Source organism: Manis pentadactyla, chromosome 4, assembly GCF_030020395.1.
Source record: "Manis pentadactyla isolate mManPen7 chromosome 4, mManPen7.hap1, whole genome shotgun sequence".
Lineage (NCBI taxonomy): Eukaryota > Metazoa > Chordata > Mammalia > Pholidota > Manidae > Manis > Manis pentadactyla.
In genome coordinates, this window is record NC_080022.1 from 166,176,207 (window position 1) to 166,190,188 (window position 13,982).

The following is a 13,982-nucleotide window of genomic DNA, read 5'->3' on the forward strand; positions in this document are numbered from 1 at the left end:
TGCCCTCAGAGAGTCCTACTTCAGTGAGGGAGTTGGTCCCCATCTTGGAGGAATACCCAGCTTGAGGAACCAAAACTAAACAGGTAATACAGCGACCAACAAGTGAAAGCAAGGTGCAGTCAGTTGTAAGGGGGCATCAGGGGGTCTAGTGCAGAGAACACCTAAGGAGGACCAAAAAGGTGGGTGAGAGATTGCTGCTAGGAGCAGACAGAGTGGGACTCAATTAGCAGGAGCCTTAGTGCTGGGATGCCTTTCAGTCCTCTGGCCCTCTAGCCCTGCAGGCCAATCTTCAGGAGGTCAGAGTTTTATTCAAAGTTGGCATTTGCAGCTGGAGCCCCCATCCTGCATGGAGTAGGGGTCGTCCTTGGTCAAAATCATCAAACTCCTTGGCTTCCAGTTCTTTGCTGTCTTTAGCAGGATTCCGTGTACCTCCTCTCCAGGACCCCCTCCCACTGCAGTGAGAGGAAGGGGCAGACACAGCTCCCAGTCCAACAGGCGCGCAGGCTTAGTCCAGCTTTGTGGAGCTGGCCTTGGCCTGGGGCTCAAGAGGCTCACTCCAGGCAGTGCCTGGGTCAGCAGCTGGGCTCCACATAATTCCCTGGGAAGAATCCAGTCCCCTCGGAGCTGACACCCTCACACCAGCCATCAGAGTAGCGGCGGGTGATACAGATGATGGTACCCTCAGAGAAAGAGAGCTCGTTGTCCTTCTGGCGGGTGTATGGGTACAGTGTCACCACTGCAGGAGGAGAAAGTGCCAGGGAGATAAGCCTCCTGCCCCAACTGTGGGGATCCCCGGGGCCCACATTCTGGGTTCAAGGGAGCATCTAGGGGAGAAGGCTGCAGGGAGTAGAGCAGGGAGTGCCTTCTCCAAAGCCCTTGGGGACTCCTCCCCAGCTGAGTTAACATTTAATGCCAGGCCAGCTGCCTCTCTTCCTGTTTGGCTCAGTTCATCAGAAAATGCATGTGGGGAGTGAACAGCCAGCAGGCTCACACCTCCGGAGGGAGGGGAGAATGGCTCTGGGGTTGAAGGGTTGGGGGAACCTTGGTCCTGGGATATGGTGCCCTTAAGTCCGGGGAAGCAGATACCTTTTTCTAAGTATGCAGGGGGCACCCAGCTGGGCTCCTCTGGCCCAAAGCCTGGTGGGGGCAGAGGTGGCAGCTCCAATTCATCTGCATCCAGGGTTGGAGGAGGTGGCAGGTCCAGGGGTGGGGGCAGCTCTGGGGTGGGAGGGAAAGCAGAAAGGCTGCAAGTGTGGCACAGGGAACCCCCTCCAGTTTCCCCTGGGAACTTCAGGGATCAAGAGCAGGGCACCAGGATCCCCTCATTGTATGTCACCTTCCCCCAGCCCTCCCCCATCCTGATCTTTCCACAATGCCTCTAAAGCTCAGTAGGTGCTCAGCAAACATGAAACCGTTGAACAGAGCAGGGTAGGCTGACTACCACTTAGCTGAGTGACTCTCGGGCAAGTCATTTAATGTGACCGCTTAGCCTCAGCTTCATCTGTTAAATGAGAGTAGGAATATTCTCCGGGTGGTTACGGGTGAGAAAATGGATGAGAAGCTTCAAACACGGGGCCTGGTCCTCTACCTTTCCTGTTACTTGCCAACTTGGACCAAGCCTTCAGCTGAGACTGGCCTGTTAGATCCAACAGGGGTGGGCTGGGTTGAAGGTGAGAAAGCGACCCCGCAGGGGAGCTAGGAGAGGGCGGAGCTCCTTACCCGGCAGGGGCGGGGCCAGGTCCTCCAGCGCAGGGGGCAGCCGGAAGGCGTCGGTGGCTGGTGGAGCAGGTGGCGCCAGGGAGCTGGGGAGGGGTGGGGCTGGGTGTGCAGCTTGCCCCTTGGTCTGCGGGACCCCACCGACACCGTCTGCGCTGCTAAAGACCAGAGAAAGTGGGGCTCAGCTAGTTTGGGGGGGCACCTTCCCTAACGGCGTCCTTCAGCAGGTGCCGCTCTGTTATCCCCAGCCCTTAACCCCAGCAGTCACGTGACAGCTGGCAGGAGAGTTCCCCACTACCACCACCAGCTCCCCTTATGGCTGGTCCCCACTTCTGCTTGGGCTCACCCGGCCGAGGCCAGGGAAGAGGCAGACGAGGCGGCGGAGAGTTTGCCGTCGGGCACGACGGGGAGCTGCACCGGCTCCGGGATGCGAGGCGGTCTCCTAGGGGCGGAGGGGAGGATGCCGTCAGGAGGAGGAAGGCTTCGGCGGGGTCGGTGCGGGGAGGAGGGGGACAGCCGGCGGAGGAGGAAGTGTGGCGCCTAGCTTGGAGGTGAGGGTGGACGAGCAGAGTTTCAGGATGGCGTAGGGCTGCTTTGGGTCTGAGCAAGGCCTCACCCCAGGGTGGCGGAGGCAGGTGGGGCAGGCGCCTTGATGCTCTTTCGAGACAGGGTTCCAGTGCGCGACAGCTGTGTGCTGAGATCCTGCGGGGGTAGGGGGACAGAGGGCAGGGGCTGGCATTTATGGGGGCCCTGCAAAAACCCCCGTCATCCCAGAGAGGAAATGGGTGAGGGAAGGCCGAGAACTGGGAGGGAGGGTGCAGGCACAGTGAGTTCCCACTTCCACTTCCCACTCCCACCCCCACCCCCACCCCATCCCCTCCTGCACACTGCCTGGGCCGCAAGTTGGCCACAAGCCCCACGGAAACCTGTGACCATAGAAGCGGTCTGAGGGCCACTTCCTCTGCATGGCCCACCATCCCCACCCCTCTCCCAGAGCATCTCAGCATCCAGCTTGGTGGGCCTTAACTCTGAAAGGCCCCAAACCCAGCACAGGACTGAGAAGGTGGTGGGAAAAGGAGAGGACCATCACGTTTGGAAATACCCACCTGTCATTTTTATAGGCCTGTGGAAATGGCTTTGGGGAGCCCAGGGCAGAGAGAAGCAGAACATTTAGAAGAGAGCATACCAACGGCAAGGTGCAAAACCACATGCAAGAGAGCACCTCTGTTACTGAGTCTCCCCAAGAGTGGGGACATGGGGAGTGATGTCCTCTGCTCCACCGGGCACAAGGAAAAAGGGACTTGAGCTGAAGCATAGAGAACTGAAGTTGGACAATAGGAAGAACTTACTGGGGTGGAAGCCTGGGAAGGCTTCCTCCCTGAAGGAGGAAGTATAGTTTCCTCCTTTTTTGGAGATGTGTGTTAAGGATCTCAAGGGATCATTTAGATACAGGGGAACTTTAATCTGGAATGTTGGAGTGTGGGGACAGGACTTTGACAAAATGGGATGGGAGTGTGTGTCTGTTCCCACCTCTCAGAATGAGATAGAGAAGAAAATACCAGCCTTATGCTCCTGTCTTCATCATGTCCCTTTTGAGTGGCTGCATCCCTTCCCTCCCCACCCAACAGCATCTCTGGGGTGACTGCTCAGTGCAGTGACCTCAAACCTCCAGACAGAGGAAGTTGCTGTTCTCATGTGGCTGGGAGCCGTTCTCATGCTCACCCTGACACCCTCCTACCCGTCTCTTCCCCTTCACACCCTCACCCAGCACCAGCGGGATGGGGGTGGGGTGGCTCAGCAGATCATCTCAGTACAGGGTAAAGGACAGGGATAGAAGGGTTATGCACCACTTCCAAGGAGGCGGAGGGGGGCTTCTCTAAGGAGGATGTGGGGATAGGGGGCCTCCTAGGGTGACGGCTTCAGGGACTGAGGAAAGACGGGTTGAGGGTTGGGACAAGAACATGGATGTGGAAGAGAACTGGGGGCCTAGAAAGATGGGAACCAAGGCAGAAGGGGGTGGTTCATGGAGAATGAGGAGGGGCCCCCTCTCTCTACCTTGATCCCATGGCCAATGTCATCCAGGCAACCGAAGTTGAGGGGTCTCCGGTAGTAGGGCGTGAGGGGAGGTAGGCTCTCCGGGGCAATGACTTTCTGGCCCGGGGGCAGCCGCTGGACAGTGGCCAAGGTTCCGATCTCCCTTCGGGCCACCTTCTCCATGTGCATGTTCACCATCTGCATGACAGGATTGGAAGTGACAGCGGGTGGCTTCTGTACAGCACCCTTCCCCTGAAGGAATGAAGAGGGTGGAGACTTTGGGGTAGGGATCAGGGACCATGGGAGGCAGTGAGATCCAGAGACAAAATGAGTTTTGTCCCTGAGGCCACATGGCATTTAGTAAAAGAATTGCCAGGGGAGGATGGAACCACTTTGCAGCAACTTCCTGGTGGAAGAGAATGAGGGTTATTATTAGCGAACAGGAACCAGAGGAAAAGAGAATACAGCATCCCAGGGGATGCCAGGAAGAGACAAGCACTGGGCTGGCTCAGAACGGGCTAATGTGGAGGTGGCTGGATGAGCTTCTGGGAGACAAGTCAGTGAATTAATTGTTCTTGGAATGTTCTGTGCAGAAACCTACAATGAGAGGCTGGGAACTCAGGTCTGCTGGCGAGAGGAAAAGCCACCCCCCACGCTGAGCAGGCAGTGATGCACAGGCTGGGCCAACGTGTAGACGGGCCCATGCGTGTGGTTGATGGGGCGATTCCTTGGCCAAGGATCCAGGAAGGAAGAAGGAGGGTGTGGGTGCTAGATGGGCGGGGGGCACTGGACGGCCGCGGTGATACTGCCAGGGCTGAAGATGACCTTGCCGAGCAAGCACTCTGGGTCTAGGACATTTATGAAGTCATTGCCTGTGGTTAGATGGAAGCTGGAACCACTGGCCTCTTTCTTGAACTGTGCGGCTACAGTGATTGGTAGAGGCTGCTTTTCTGCCGGACAGGGCAGGATTCAGAGACAAGAGTTCTGCCTTCAGTGAATTTTACTCTGATGGAGTGGCAAGGCCTAGCACTGAGACTCAGCCACAGAGGAAAGGGGGCTCCAATGCTGGGAAAGTGCCAAGCATCTGTGGAGGAGCCAGGCATTTGAAGGTGGGCAGGAAAGACTAGTTTTGATGGAAAAAGTGTTCAAGTGGGGCAAAGAGTTGGAAGCTGATGCAAGAGGCTTTCCCACACTGCTTACCTGCCCCACAGTGCTCACACGGGCTTCCACCTGCCGCAGGGCAGCTGCCTGCAGGTCCAACATACGCAGTGTGTGCCCGGCCAGGTTGCCTACCTGGTAGGCCACACTGGCCAGTGCCTGAGTGGTAAAGGCCATTGTCTCCTCTAGTGCCTTCCGCTTGTCTGTGGCCTGAAAAACACAGCCCTGGTCTGAGGCCTGCACCTTGCACTGGATCCTCGGCTGGGCAGGCAGGATGGGAGAGGGAATAGGGAAGGTAGGGACTGAATAGGGAGCAAGCAGAAACCCTTAGATGTTTGAGGTGGTTTCCATAAGAATAATGTAGTATGACAGACTCTGGACTTTAGGAAAGCAAATTTGCAGCCCTGGAGAATGGGTACCAGGAGAGGGAAAGAAACCACTCCTCAAAGAGGCAAGACCCTACTACCCTCCTGAGGACCTTGGGTGTAAAGGGTGAAGAATAGAAGACAAGTGGAAGGAAGGACTTGCTGGAGAAGATATTTTCAAACTAAAAAACCAACCAACCAATGTGAGGTCCCCATTCCATTGTCTAACCACGATATCCGGGGAGTGAGGCTGACAGATCTGTGCCTTTAAAAGCTCCCTGGGTGACTTTTGTGCTCCTTGTTTAGCTCTAGTGCACATGTTGGTGCTTCAGAACCAATGATCTGGTCCATTTTAAGGGAACTGAGGCCTGAAGGAGAGTGCCTTCATTCGTTCATTCCCTCCAGGAGCTTCCCAATACACTGAGAATAAAATCCAAACTTGTTACCATGGCCTAGATAGGTCCACACAGGGCTGGATCCTGCTCTCCTCTTCACCCTCACTCCCTACCACTACCCCTACCACATTGGCTATTGGGTTTCTGTTCCTGATCAAGCTAAGATTGTTTCTACCTCAGGGCCTTTGCATTTGCTGTACTTATTTCTAGAATCCTTCTTATTATATGCTCCTCAGAGATACCTTCCTCCTCACCATCCTAAGATTTCCTTCAGCCCACTTCTGTATTGATTCTATCATATTTACACTGCCCTCTTTTCTTCATAGCACTTAACACAACCAAGTTATCTAAATTACTTTATTATTATATCCCTCCCCACCCAACACACACACATAAAAATATAAGCAGTGGGAGGGCAGGGAACTTGTCTGTTTTATTCTGTATCCTATCCTGGAATAGTGCCCAACACACAGATGATGCTTAATAAATGTAGATTTGTGAGTTAACTAACAGACTGAATGCAAACCCAAACACTTGCTGGGCATCTTCCTACTGCATGCCAGGCACAGTGCCAGGTGCTGACCTCAGTGGTGGAGGGGTGGGCAGGGAGTGGCTGAAAACAGAAGAGATTTGTTTTCAGTCCCAGACAACACCATGGGTGCTGGGGTAAACTCCTCTGGCCATTTGGTTCCCCAGGCAGCTTCCTCATCTGATGGAGTTCTGCACTCTAGGCTCCAAGGGGCAGGGGTGAGTCCAGGGCAAGTCTGGGCAAATGCGCTGCCAGGCAAGGCTGCACCATGGGGTCTCCTTGCCAAGGACCTTTGGGTGCTCCTAGAGCATGTCACTGGAGACCCAGAACCTATCAGAACAGGGTGCTGAGGGAGACCTGGGTGCCTCCGATGTAGCCTGAGCCAGGCCAGAGTCAAAGAGCAGGCCCAGAACCTTCCGGACAGCCCTTCCTATGGTCTTGTCAAGTAAAGACAATACTTGCCTCACAAGCCCTCCCTGCCTTTCTATTCTCACAGTGGAAAAGAGGTGCTTATCTGCATATGATTTACATCTCATCGGCATATATAACCAACAGCCTTGAAAAGGCACAGAAATCAACCCAGATGTTAACCAGAAAGGATGGCAGGTCTTGTTCTAATTTAAGACCTCCCTTTAATAGGTGAGGAAACAAAGGCCTAGAATGGGGCAGTGCCTACTCGTTTGGTCTTCAGCCAGATTTCTCAGCTCACCTCTTCTATACTGTCTCCTCCCTGGACTGGCATGTGGAATTGTCAGCCCAAACAGGAAAAATGTCTGCTTGGGTCCAACTCTGGGAAGCTAGAACCTGGAAACCTCTTGACCCCTGGCTTTGGTCTTGGCCCAAAATTAGGTCTGGAGGGACAGGGTCTGGGATCCAACATCATGGCTGACTGCCTGTGTGTCATGCAAATTACCCTGTCTGTAAACTCAATGGACCCTGACAAAGAATGCTGCAGGTGACCCCAGCCTGCCCTCCCCCATTCCCCACGGGTTTCCTGACACCTGGTTGGGGTGGAGAGAGACAGGTGGGGGCGTGACAGAGGGCGTGGGAACCAGGCCTTGTTTAAGAGCAGTTCTGAGAAGTCATCCAAATCCTTCCTAAGCATTTGTTCCCCAGATATTCAGACAGGCCAGGAAGGGTAACTGGTTGTCTGGTCAAGTAGTCAGTGTTCTGCATGAAGGAAGCAGGAGCCCAGGGCTTCTGATCTGGGTCAGAGCTTCCAACACCCTGGGTGTTTTAGCAAAGACAGCTTCACCTCACTAGAATCTTATTTCCTATACATGCCTTTCATTCTTCTGATGAATGATAATAATAATAATAACAATAATAGCAATGGTAATAGCTGCCATTTTTCCTGCTCTTCTTTAGGGGCAGGTACTGGGCTAAAGGCTTCAACACATTTCCCACTTAACCCATGTGACTGCCTTCAGGGAAGGAAGGTAGAAGAATCAGAGGAGAAATGCCCCAGGTCCTGTAGCTGACTATAGTGGAGTTGGAAATTGGACTCAGGTCTTTGTAGACCCAAATCCTGTGTGCAAATTGGGTGCAAATGAGAACCCATCTGGAAGTGCTTCGGGATGCGCAGAAGCACTGAAGGACCAGGAGGGAGTGTTTCCATCCCTGTGGATAGGAGGAGCGTGCTTCCAGAGCTTTGGGAACCGAGCTGGTTTCCAAGCCACATCCCAGCTCATCTACAAGTCATTCAACATCTACACAGACAGAAATTATACTGGGGGCAGCATTTTCCATCGGAGGTTTGAGGATGGGCTTTGGAGTCAGTTATGGGTTTGAATCCAGATTTGTCACTAGTTCAGAGACCTTGGAAAAGTGAAGTAACCTTTCCAAATCTCAGTCTCCCAATTGTGAAGTGGGAGTGTCCCCACATCACAGGACTGGAGTGAGGAATAAAAGAGGCGATGTGGCAACCTGCCTGTCTAAAGTGAGGGTGCAGATAACTGTTATTATCATAAACTCTATTTAATTTTCCCATAAGCACTTGCTCCTTGTGTTATTATTTTCAACACTCCTACTGAGCTGGGAGGTCCCTGCACCTCCCAGTGCAAATAAACTGTCTTAAAGTCATACAGCCAGTCAAGAAAGGGAAAGGTGGAAGGGCAAGAGCCTGGCTTCAGAAGCCAGGGGACCTGGGCTGATGCCCAGCTCTGCTGGGTCCAACCTGTGTGACCTTGGACAAGTCACCTCACCTCCCTCCACTATTTTCTTCATCTATGAAATAAGAATAATAACAATACTTGTCTCACAAGGTGGTTATGAAAATTAATGAAATAACAGAAGTGCTCACACATTGTTAAGTTTCCCTCACCCCTCATCCCTTGATCCAGAAATCTACATCCATAGTCCTGGGACAACCACACGATTTAGAAAATGGTTCTAAAATGCCACTTTTGGGGGTAGCCTGCTCCCAGCAGTCATGTCATCCATCTCCTGCCTCTGCATCAGACCCTGTCTCTTTAACCCTGCCTAGCCTGAGGTCTCTCCACTCTCAAATATCAGAGAAAGAATTATTTCCCTGGTCCATTACAAGTTCCCTACAAACTTTGAGAAGTTCTTCTGCAGTCTGAAAATGGAGTGATGGTGTCAACATTGTGTGAGGACAAGTCTCTGGGCCTCTATATTTGAGTGCGAGTCCCAGAGGGAGACAGCCAGGGTGAGGCCCCATCACAGGACGGACATCTATGTGACACGGGGAGAGAGAGGAGCACAGCTGGGCTCGGGTGGCCTGGGGTCGGGGTGAACGTCTGGGGGTCTGGGAGGAAGTGGGAGTGCAGTGGGAGGACCTCCACAGGCCCCAGACAAGTACCTGTCGGGCCGGTTCCCACAGCCCTGCCCTGGGGTGGGCTCCGGTCCCTCGAAGGGCTAGTGTCGGGCCTGTGCCCACTCCACCTACCTGCACGTAGTTGTCCTCACAGTAGTCGGCGACCCGCAGCAGGGCGCTATGGTTGCCCCGCAGGGCCTCCCGGCCCGTGGGGATCTCAAACTCCTGCAGCTGCTGCAGCTCCGCCATGGCCCACAGCCTCTGGCGGGCTCCCCAGGGAGCCCGCTAGTTTTGAGCCTCACCCTGCCCTTGATTGGTCGCTGGCCTTCCCTCCCTCTCACCACTTTTGGTTTCCTCTGCGCGAGAGACCTGAACCTGCTTGCAAAGGGCAGGCATGCTCATTCCGGGACAAGAGGAAGTCAGTCCCTGCTCCCTGGGCCTGTGCCTCTCTGTCCCCTGCCCAGAGGAAGGGGGAAGCCGGGGGCCCTTTTGGGGGACAAGCCCCCCAGTCCCTCCCAGCAGAGGAAACCCAGGTCGGGGCATCTGATTGCTCCCTGGGCTTGGAGAGGAAACTGTTCCGTGGGGGGATGGGGTGGAAGACTGAGGAGGAAGGGGGCAGGCCTGCTCTGGGGGGGTGGAGATGGATTTTCCACTGATGGAAGGGGAGGAAAGGGCAGAGGGTGGGGGCTTCCTTGGGAAGCTCAGGGATGAGTCACCAAGGGACAGGGAAGTGGAGGGTGCATGGGATATGGAGGCCAGTCACGCTGAGGGCTGCATGGTGGTGGAACAGCAATTATGGAAAACAGCCAATGCAGCAGTAAGAGGAATCAGCTTGGGCACTAGGAAGATACAAGCAGAGGTGGCCTGAAAAGTGTTACCAAGCCTCCAAAGGCTTCTACGCAATGAAGACGTGGTATGCATGCTCTGTGTCTGATGCGGGCAGGACTAGATGAAGACCAAATGTAGTATGAGGAGAGCAGCTTAGACAACAGGAAGGATTTAACTTTGAGAAGCACCTGGATCAAGTTAAAGTTCCAGATTAACTGGTCAGTTTTAGGAAGCAGCAGTGGACAGGTCACCATGCCAGTCTCAGGAGATATGGGCTCTATTTCCTACATTAACATGGGAGTTGCACTCGCTGACCTCCAGGGTCCTGTCCTGATCTCAGATTCTTAGAGCTCACAGCTGTCAGTGGACGCAGGTCCTGGAGCAGGGGAAGTTAGGATGGACTCCGGGTCTCCTCCCAGCTCCTCCCACCACCCAGTCTGTTATCCTAGAGGCAGGAGAAAAAGAGGATGCCTCACTGACCTTACTGGTCCCCTAAGCATCTGTTCCTCGAGAGGGTCCCCATGCCATTGGACAGGAGTCAGCCTGACCAGGAGCTCAGTGCCTGTTAAACGGCATAGCCCTTGAGTGGCCCTGGGAGGAGAGCAAGAGAAAGATCAGGATGTGGGCCCTGTGCTCTGGGACTCATGAGGGAGACCCACACTCGCATCTCAGAGGGAGGCATGGAGGCAAAGAAACATGCTTACAGGTGTGGGAGGTGGGCATGGCCCCAAGTGCTAACGGGCCCAGCATCCTGAGGGGAGTGCATTTTTGTTGAATGAATGAATGAAGACTGAGTTAGGAGAACTTTGGAAAGTGAAACTGTTGGGTGACTCATGGAGAGAAGCTGGGAGCTGGCCTAGGACTTACCTCACTGGGAAGAACAGCCTCAGAGCAGGCTGCAGGTAGGGCTTGGAAGAGAAGGCAGGGGGAGGTGAACATGTAGGGCTGGAGGGTGAGAACCGGCTGTAAACCAGAGGCTTGGGGCAGACGCAGGGGGCAGGGTGTGTGCTCTGGCGGCAGGGGGAGGGCTTGGGGGCTCAGGCTGGTGGTGGATGGGCTTAGAATCTTGAGCCTATGAGCAGCTTAGGCATCAGAGCTTTTGGCTTCCAGACCATCTGCTTTAGCTAAAGACTGAGCTGATGAGGAGCTAGGAGGCTCAAACACCATCTTGTCTGAATCGGGGACAAGTGAAGTGAGCACTTTTTCTTGGCAGGTGAGAGGGGCTGAGTTTGCATGGGCTGGAATCTAGTCTTAGAATTATTGAGGTTAGGCACCAGGCAGGCCTTCCTGCAACCCTGTAGTGATGGAGGAGGGGGAGGAAGAGGATGTTGATACTAGTAACTATAATAATAAATAATACATGTATTAATGTTCATTATATGCCAGGTAGTGTATTAAAATATTTTATATGCATTACTTTCCTAGTCCTCACTATAATCGGATAAGAGAGGTGCTTTATTGTACCTATTTTGCAGATGGGTAACACTAACGCTCAAGGAGGTTGAGTGACTTGCCGAAGTCCACACTGCTTGTAAGCAGGAGAGCTCGGGGCTGGGAGACTCCAGAGCCCTTCCCTTAACCCCTAGAATACCCTCTGTCCTGATGGACCTGGAGCGTCCTGGACACAAAACTTCCACCTGTGTCCTTATGTGGAAAAATAACTGTTTTCTCACTGAAAGAAACTCCTTTCCTTTCTCCATGCTCTGACTCCTGTTTCCTCAGTAGGCAGGTCCTTATCCAGGGGCAGTGATTGTGCCTCCCCGACTGACTGAGAGCATGCTCCCCCCTGAGCCTCGCCCGTGACCAGGCAGGGATAGGTGGAGGCAGTGACTATATGGTGATGAGGGGCCTGGACCTGGGGGCACGGCCAGGGAAAGGGGAGATGTTGAGGTGTGGAGCCTGCACAGGAGGGAGCTGGAGGGCCCAGGAGATTTGCAATCCCGGCTGTGTTATCCTCTCTGGAACCGGGTCTCTTCAGGGCAGGATGGCCCAGGAGCTCGGTGAGAAGGAGCTGTTGAGGATGGAGGTGGAGCAGCTGAGGAAGGAAGTGAAGAACCCAAGGACTCCAGTGAGCACCCCTGCCTCTTCCTGGTCCTTGTGGAGACGGAGGAGGAAGTGATGGGCAGCGGGGCGGTGGGCCTCTCTGGGGCAGTAGAAGGAGCGGGAGGTGCCTCTGGGCTGGGGTAGGATGCAGAAGGAGGCTGGGGTTTGACCCTGTGGAGGTGCTGGGGAGAAAGCCTTAGTGTCCAGCCCTGTCTCGGGCTGGGCTCGGCCCAGTGTCCCTCGGAGGTAAGAGGCAGGCTCTGTGGTTCTTGTCAAGGAACTCACACCCCGCCCACACCTGCCTGTCCCTTCTCCTCTCCGGCCTCTCTCCGTACCCTGCCCGGAGCCTGTTTTCTGGAACTGACCAAAATCATGGACCCTGAGCAACAAACAAGAACTGGAAACACTTTGTTTTCTCACAGATTTCCAAGACAGGAAAGGAGATCAAAGATTATGTGGAGGCCCAAGCAGGAAACAACCCTCTTCTCAAAGGCATCCCTGAGGACAAGAACCCCTTCAAGGAGAAAGGCACTTGTATGATAAGCTGATGGCACCAGAGCCTGGCACCCTGAATGTCTTCCCCTTAGTCCCACTCCTCACCAAGAACCAGTGTTCTGGGAAATCCAGGGAACCAGTGAGTTTCCACTTTCTCTAGGGCACAGAATAATTAAAGCTACCTGGCTCATGCATTGTGAATCCATTCCCCAAGCCCGCTTTCAGCCCTTCTCCCCCATTCCCTCCTCCACTTGCTGCGTCACTGCTGACTGCACTCGCTAACACTCTGAGGAAAGCTTCCCTGGCTCGGCCGCTGGGGCTGGGGCCTGAAGAGCCTGTAAAACCCTGAGTTCCCCGAGGGCAGCCCTTACTCCTCCGAACCCCTCCCGTTTTCCCCTCCACTTCCCTCCTAGGAACCAGCCTTCCCATTCAGAGTAGTTGGGGTTGAGTTGGGGTGTCTTTTCTCTCCATCTCACATAGTCCTCCTCCTAGTCATTTAGATCACCCTAGATGGCCTGATGACAAGAAGAGTTTGTAAAGTCATGCTGTCATGATTTATTAATATGACTTGGGCACTGCTGTGTGCTGGGCCCTAGAAGAGTGAGCCAAACTAACATGGAACTTAGCAGAGAAGACGGAACAAAATTCTCACAATCAATGCAGTAAGCGCTGCTACAGGGAAAGGAAAATCAAGGTGGTGTAGGAGCACCTTGCAGACTGGTGTCCACGGTACGGAACAAGGTCATGGTGAAGCACTGCAGTGGTGGTGGGGGGCCGAGCTGGCAGAGGTAAGGCATGAGGCCAGAGAGGGAGATGGGGTCAGGCCTGAAAGGGGCTTGCTGTGAGCTCAGTTTAAAACTTTCTTCTTAACCCTCATTGCAGTAGGAAGCCTATGGAGGCATTTAAGCACGGAGGGAGAGACTTTGATTAGCAGAAGTAGGGTGGATCCTGCTAAGGACTTGGGGTACAATGAAGGAGGAGATTGATTCTGGGCCTTGTTAGCAAGGAGATAACTGTTTAAAGGAACCACAGAAAGACACCTGTGATATGACACATTAGTGGGCCTTTGTGGGGAGTGAGGGGGACCCATAGCAGGGCTAACCTACTCCAGCTGAATGGGTGTGTTGCATCCTGGGAGAAAGTCAGGTGGCCTCAGAAGGAGGTGATACCTGGAGCTGAGTCCTAAATGGTTAAGTTGTAAATAGAAGGATGCATGGCAAATCTGGTTGAAGGGCAATATAAACAGAGGCATAGATATGAGAAAAACAAAAGGAACCAGGTTTGAATGCAAGCACCCATCAGGTCGGAGTTTCTGGAATGTCAAGGAAGAGACCTAGATCCTGAGGATATGCTACTGGACAGGTGGGGTTGGAGGCGATCAGTGGGGTCTTGTTTGCTGTACTAAACAACTTTATCTTCTGGGAGTGAGTTGGTAATACATGATTTAGCAGGAAATTGGCTTTTGACAAGATTGAAAGGGAAAGAGTGCAGGCGGAGAGACGCTTAAGGAGGTAATTGTTTAATCGGGAAAGTCAAGGAAGGCCTGACTGGGCAGTGGTTGCAAATCTAGACCGGCAGGTGGGGTGAAGAGTTCTTAGGAAATAAAAGATTTGACATCTCACTGAATGATGGATGAGGGAGTG

General features: G+C 53.7%; 2 protein-coding genes across 5 annotated transcripts; one reads left to right on the plus strand and one right to left on the minus strand.

The window, feature by feature from the left end:
* Positions 1-109: 109 nt before the first annotated feature.
* ABI3 (ABI family member 3) lies at positions 110-9,512 on the minus strand. Of its 2 annotated transcripts, XM_036879634.2 has the most exons (8): positions 9,106-9,506; positions 4,951-5,118; positions 3,772-3,948; positions 2,333-2,418; positions 2,063-2,158; positions 1,720-1,874; positions 1,087-1,218; positions 110-736 (listed from the first exon to the last, which is right to left on the minus strand). In XM_036879634.2, the coding sequence occupies exons 1-8, from the start codon at positions 9,220-9,222 to the stop codon at positions 573-575; spliced, it is 1,095 nt and encodes a 364-aa protein (XP_036735529.2). In that variant the 5' UTR covers positions 9,223-9,506; the 3' UTR covers positions 110-572. The 2 variants fall into 2 exon arrangements, with proteins under 2 accessions (XP_036735529.2, XP_036735530.2); XM_036879635.2 differs by lacking the exon at positions 4,951-5,118 and having other exon boundaries at positions 9,106-9,512.
* A 183-nt stretch (positions 9,513-9,695) lies between these two features.
* On the plus strand, positions 9,696-13,406 carry GNGT2 (G protein subunit gamma transducin 2). 3 transcript variants are annotated; one of them, XM_036879749.2, is made up of 3 exons: positions 9,696-9,790; positions 11,780-11,869; positions 12,267-13,406. In XM_036879749.2, the coding sequence occupies exons 1-3, from the start codon at positions 9,722-9,724 to the stop codon at positions 12,390-12,392; spliced, it is 285 nt and encodes a 94-aa protein (XP_036735644.1). In that variant the 5' UTR covers positions 9,696-9,721; the 3' UTR covers positions 12,393-13,406. The 3 variants fall into 3 exon arrangements, with proteins under 3 accessions (XP_036735644.1, XP_036735645.1, XP_036735646.1); XM_036879750.2 differs by having other exon boundaries at positions 9,705-9,886; XM_036879751.2 differs by lacking the exon at positions 9,696-9,790 and adding an exon at positions 10,890-11,014.
* The last annotated feature ends 576 nt before the right edge of the window (positions 13,407-13,982 follow it).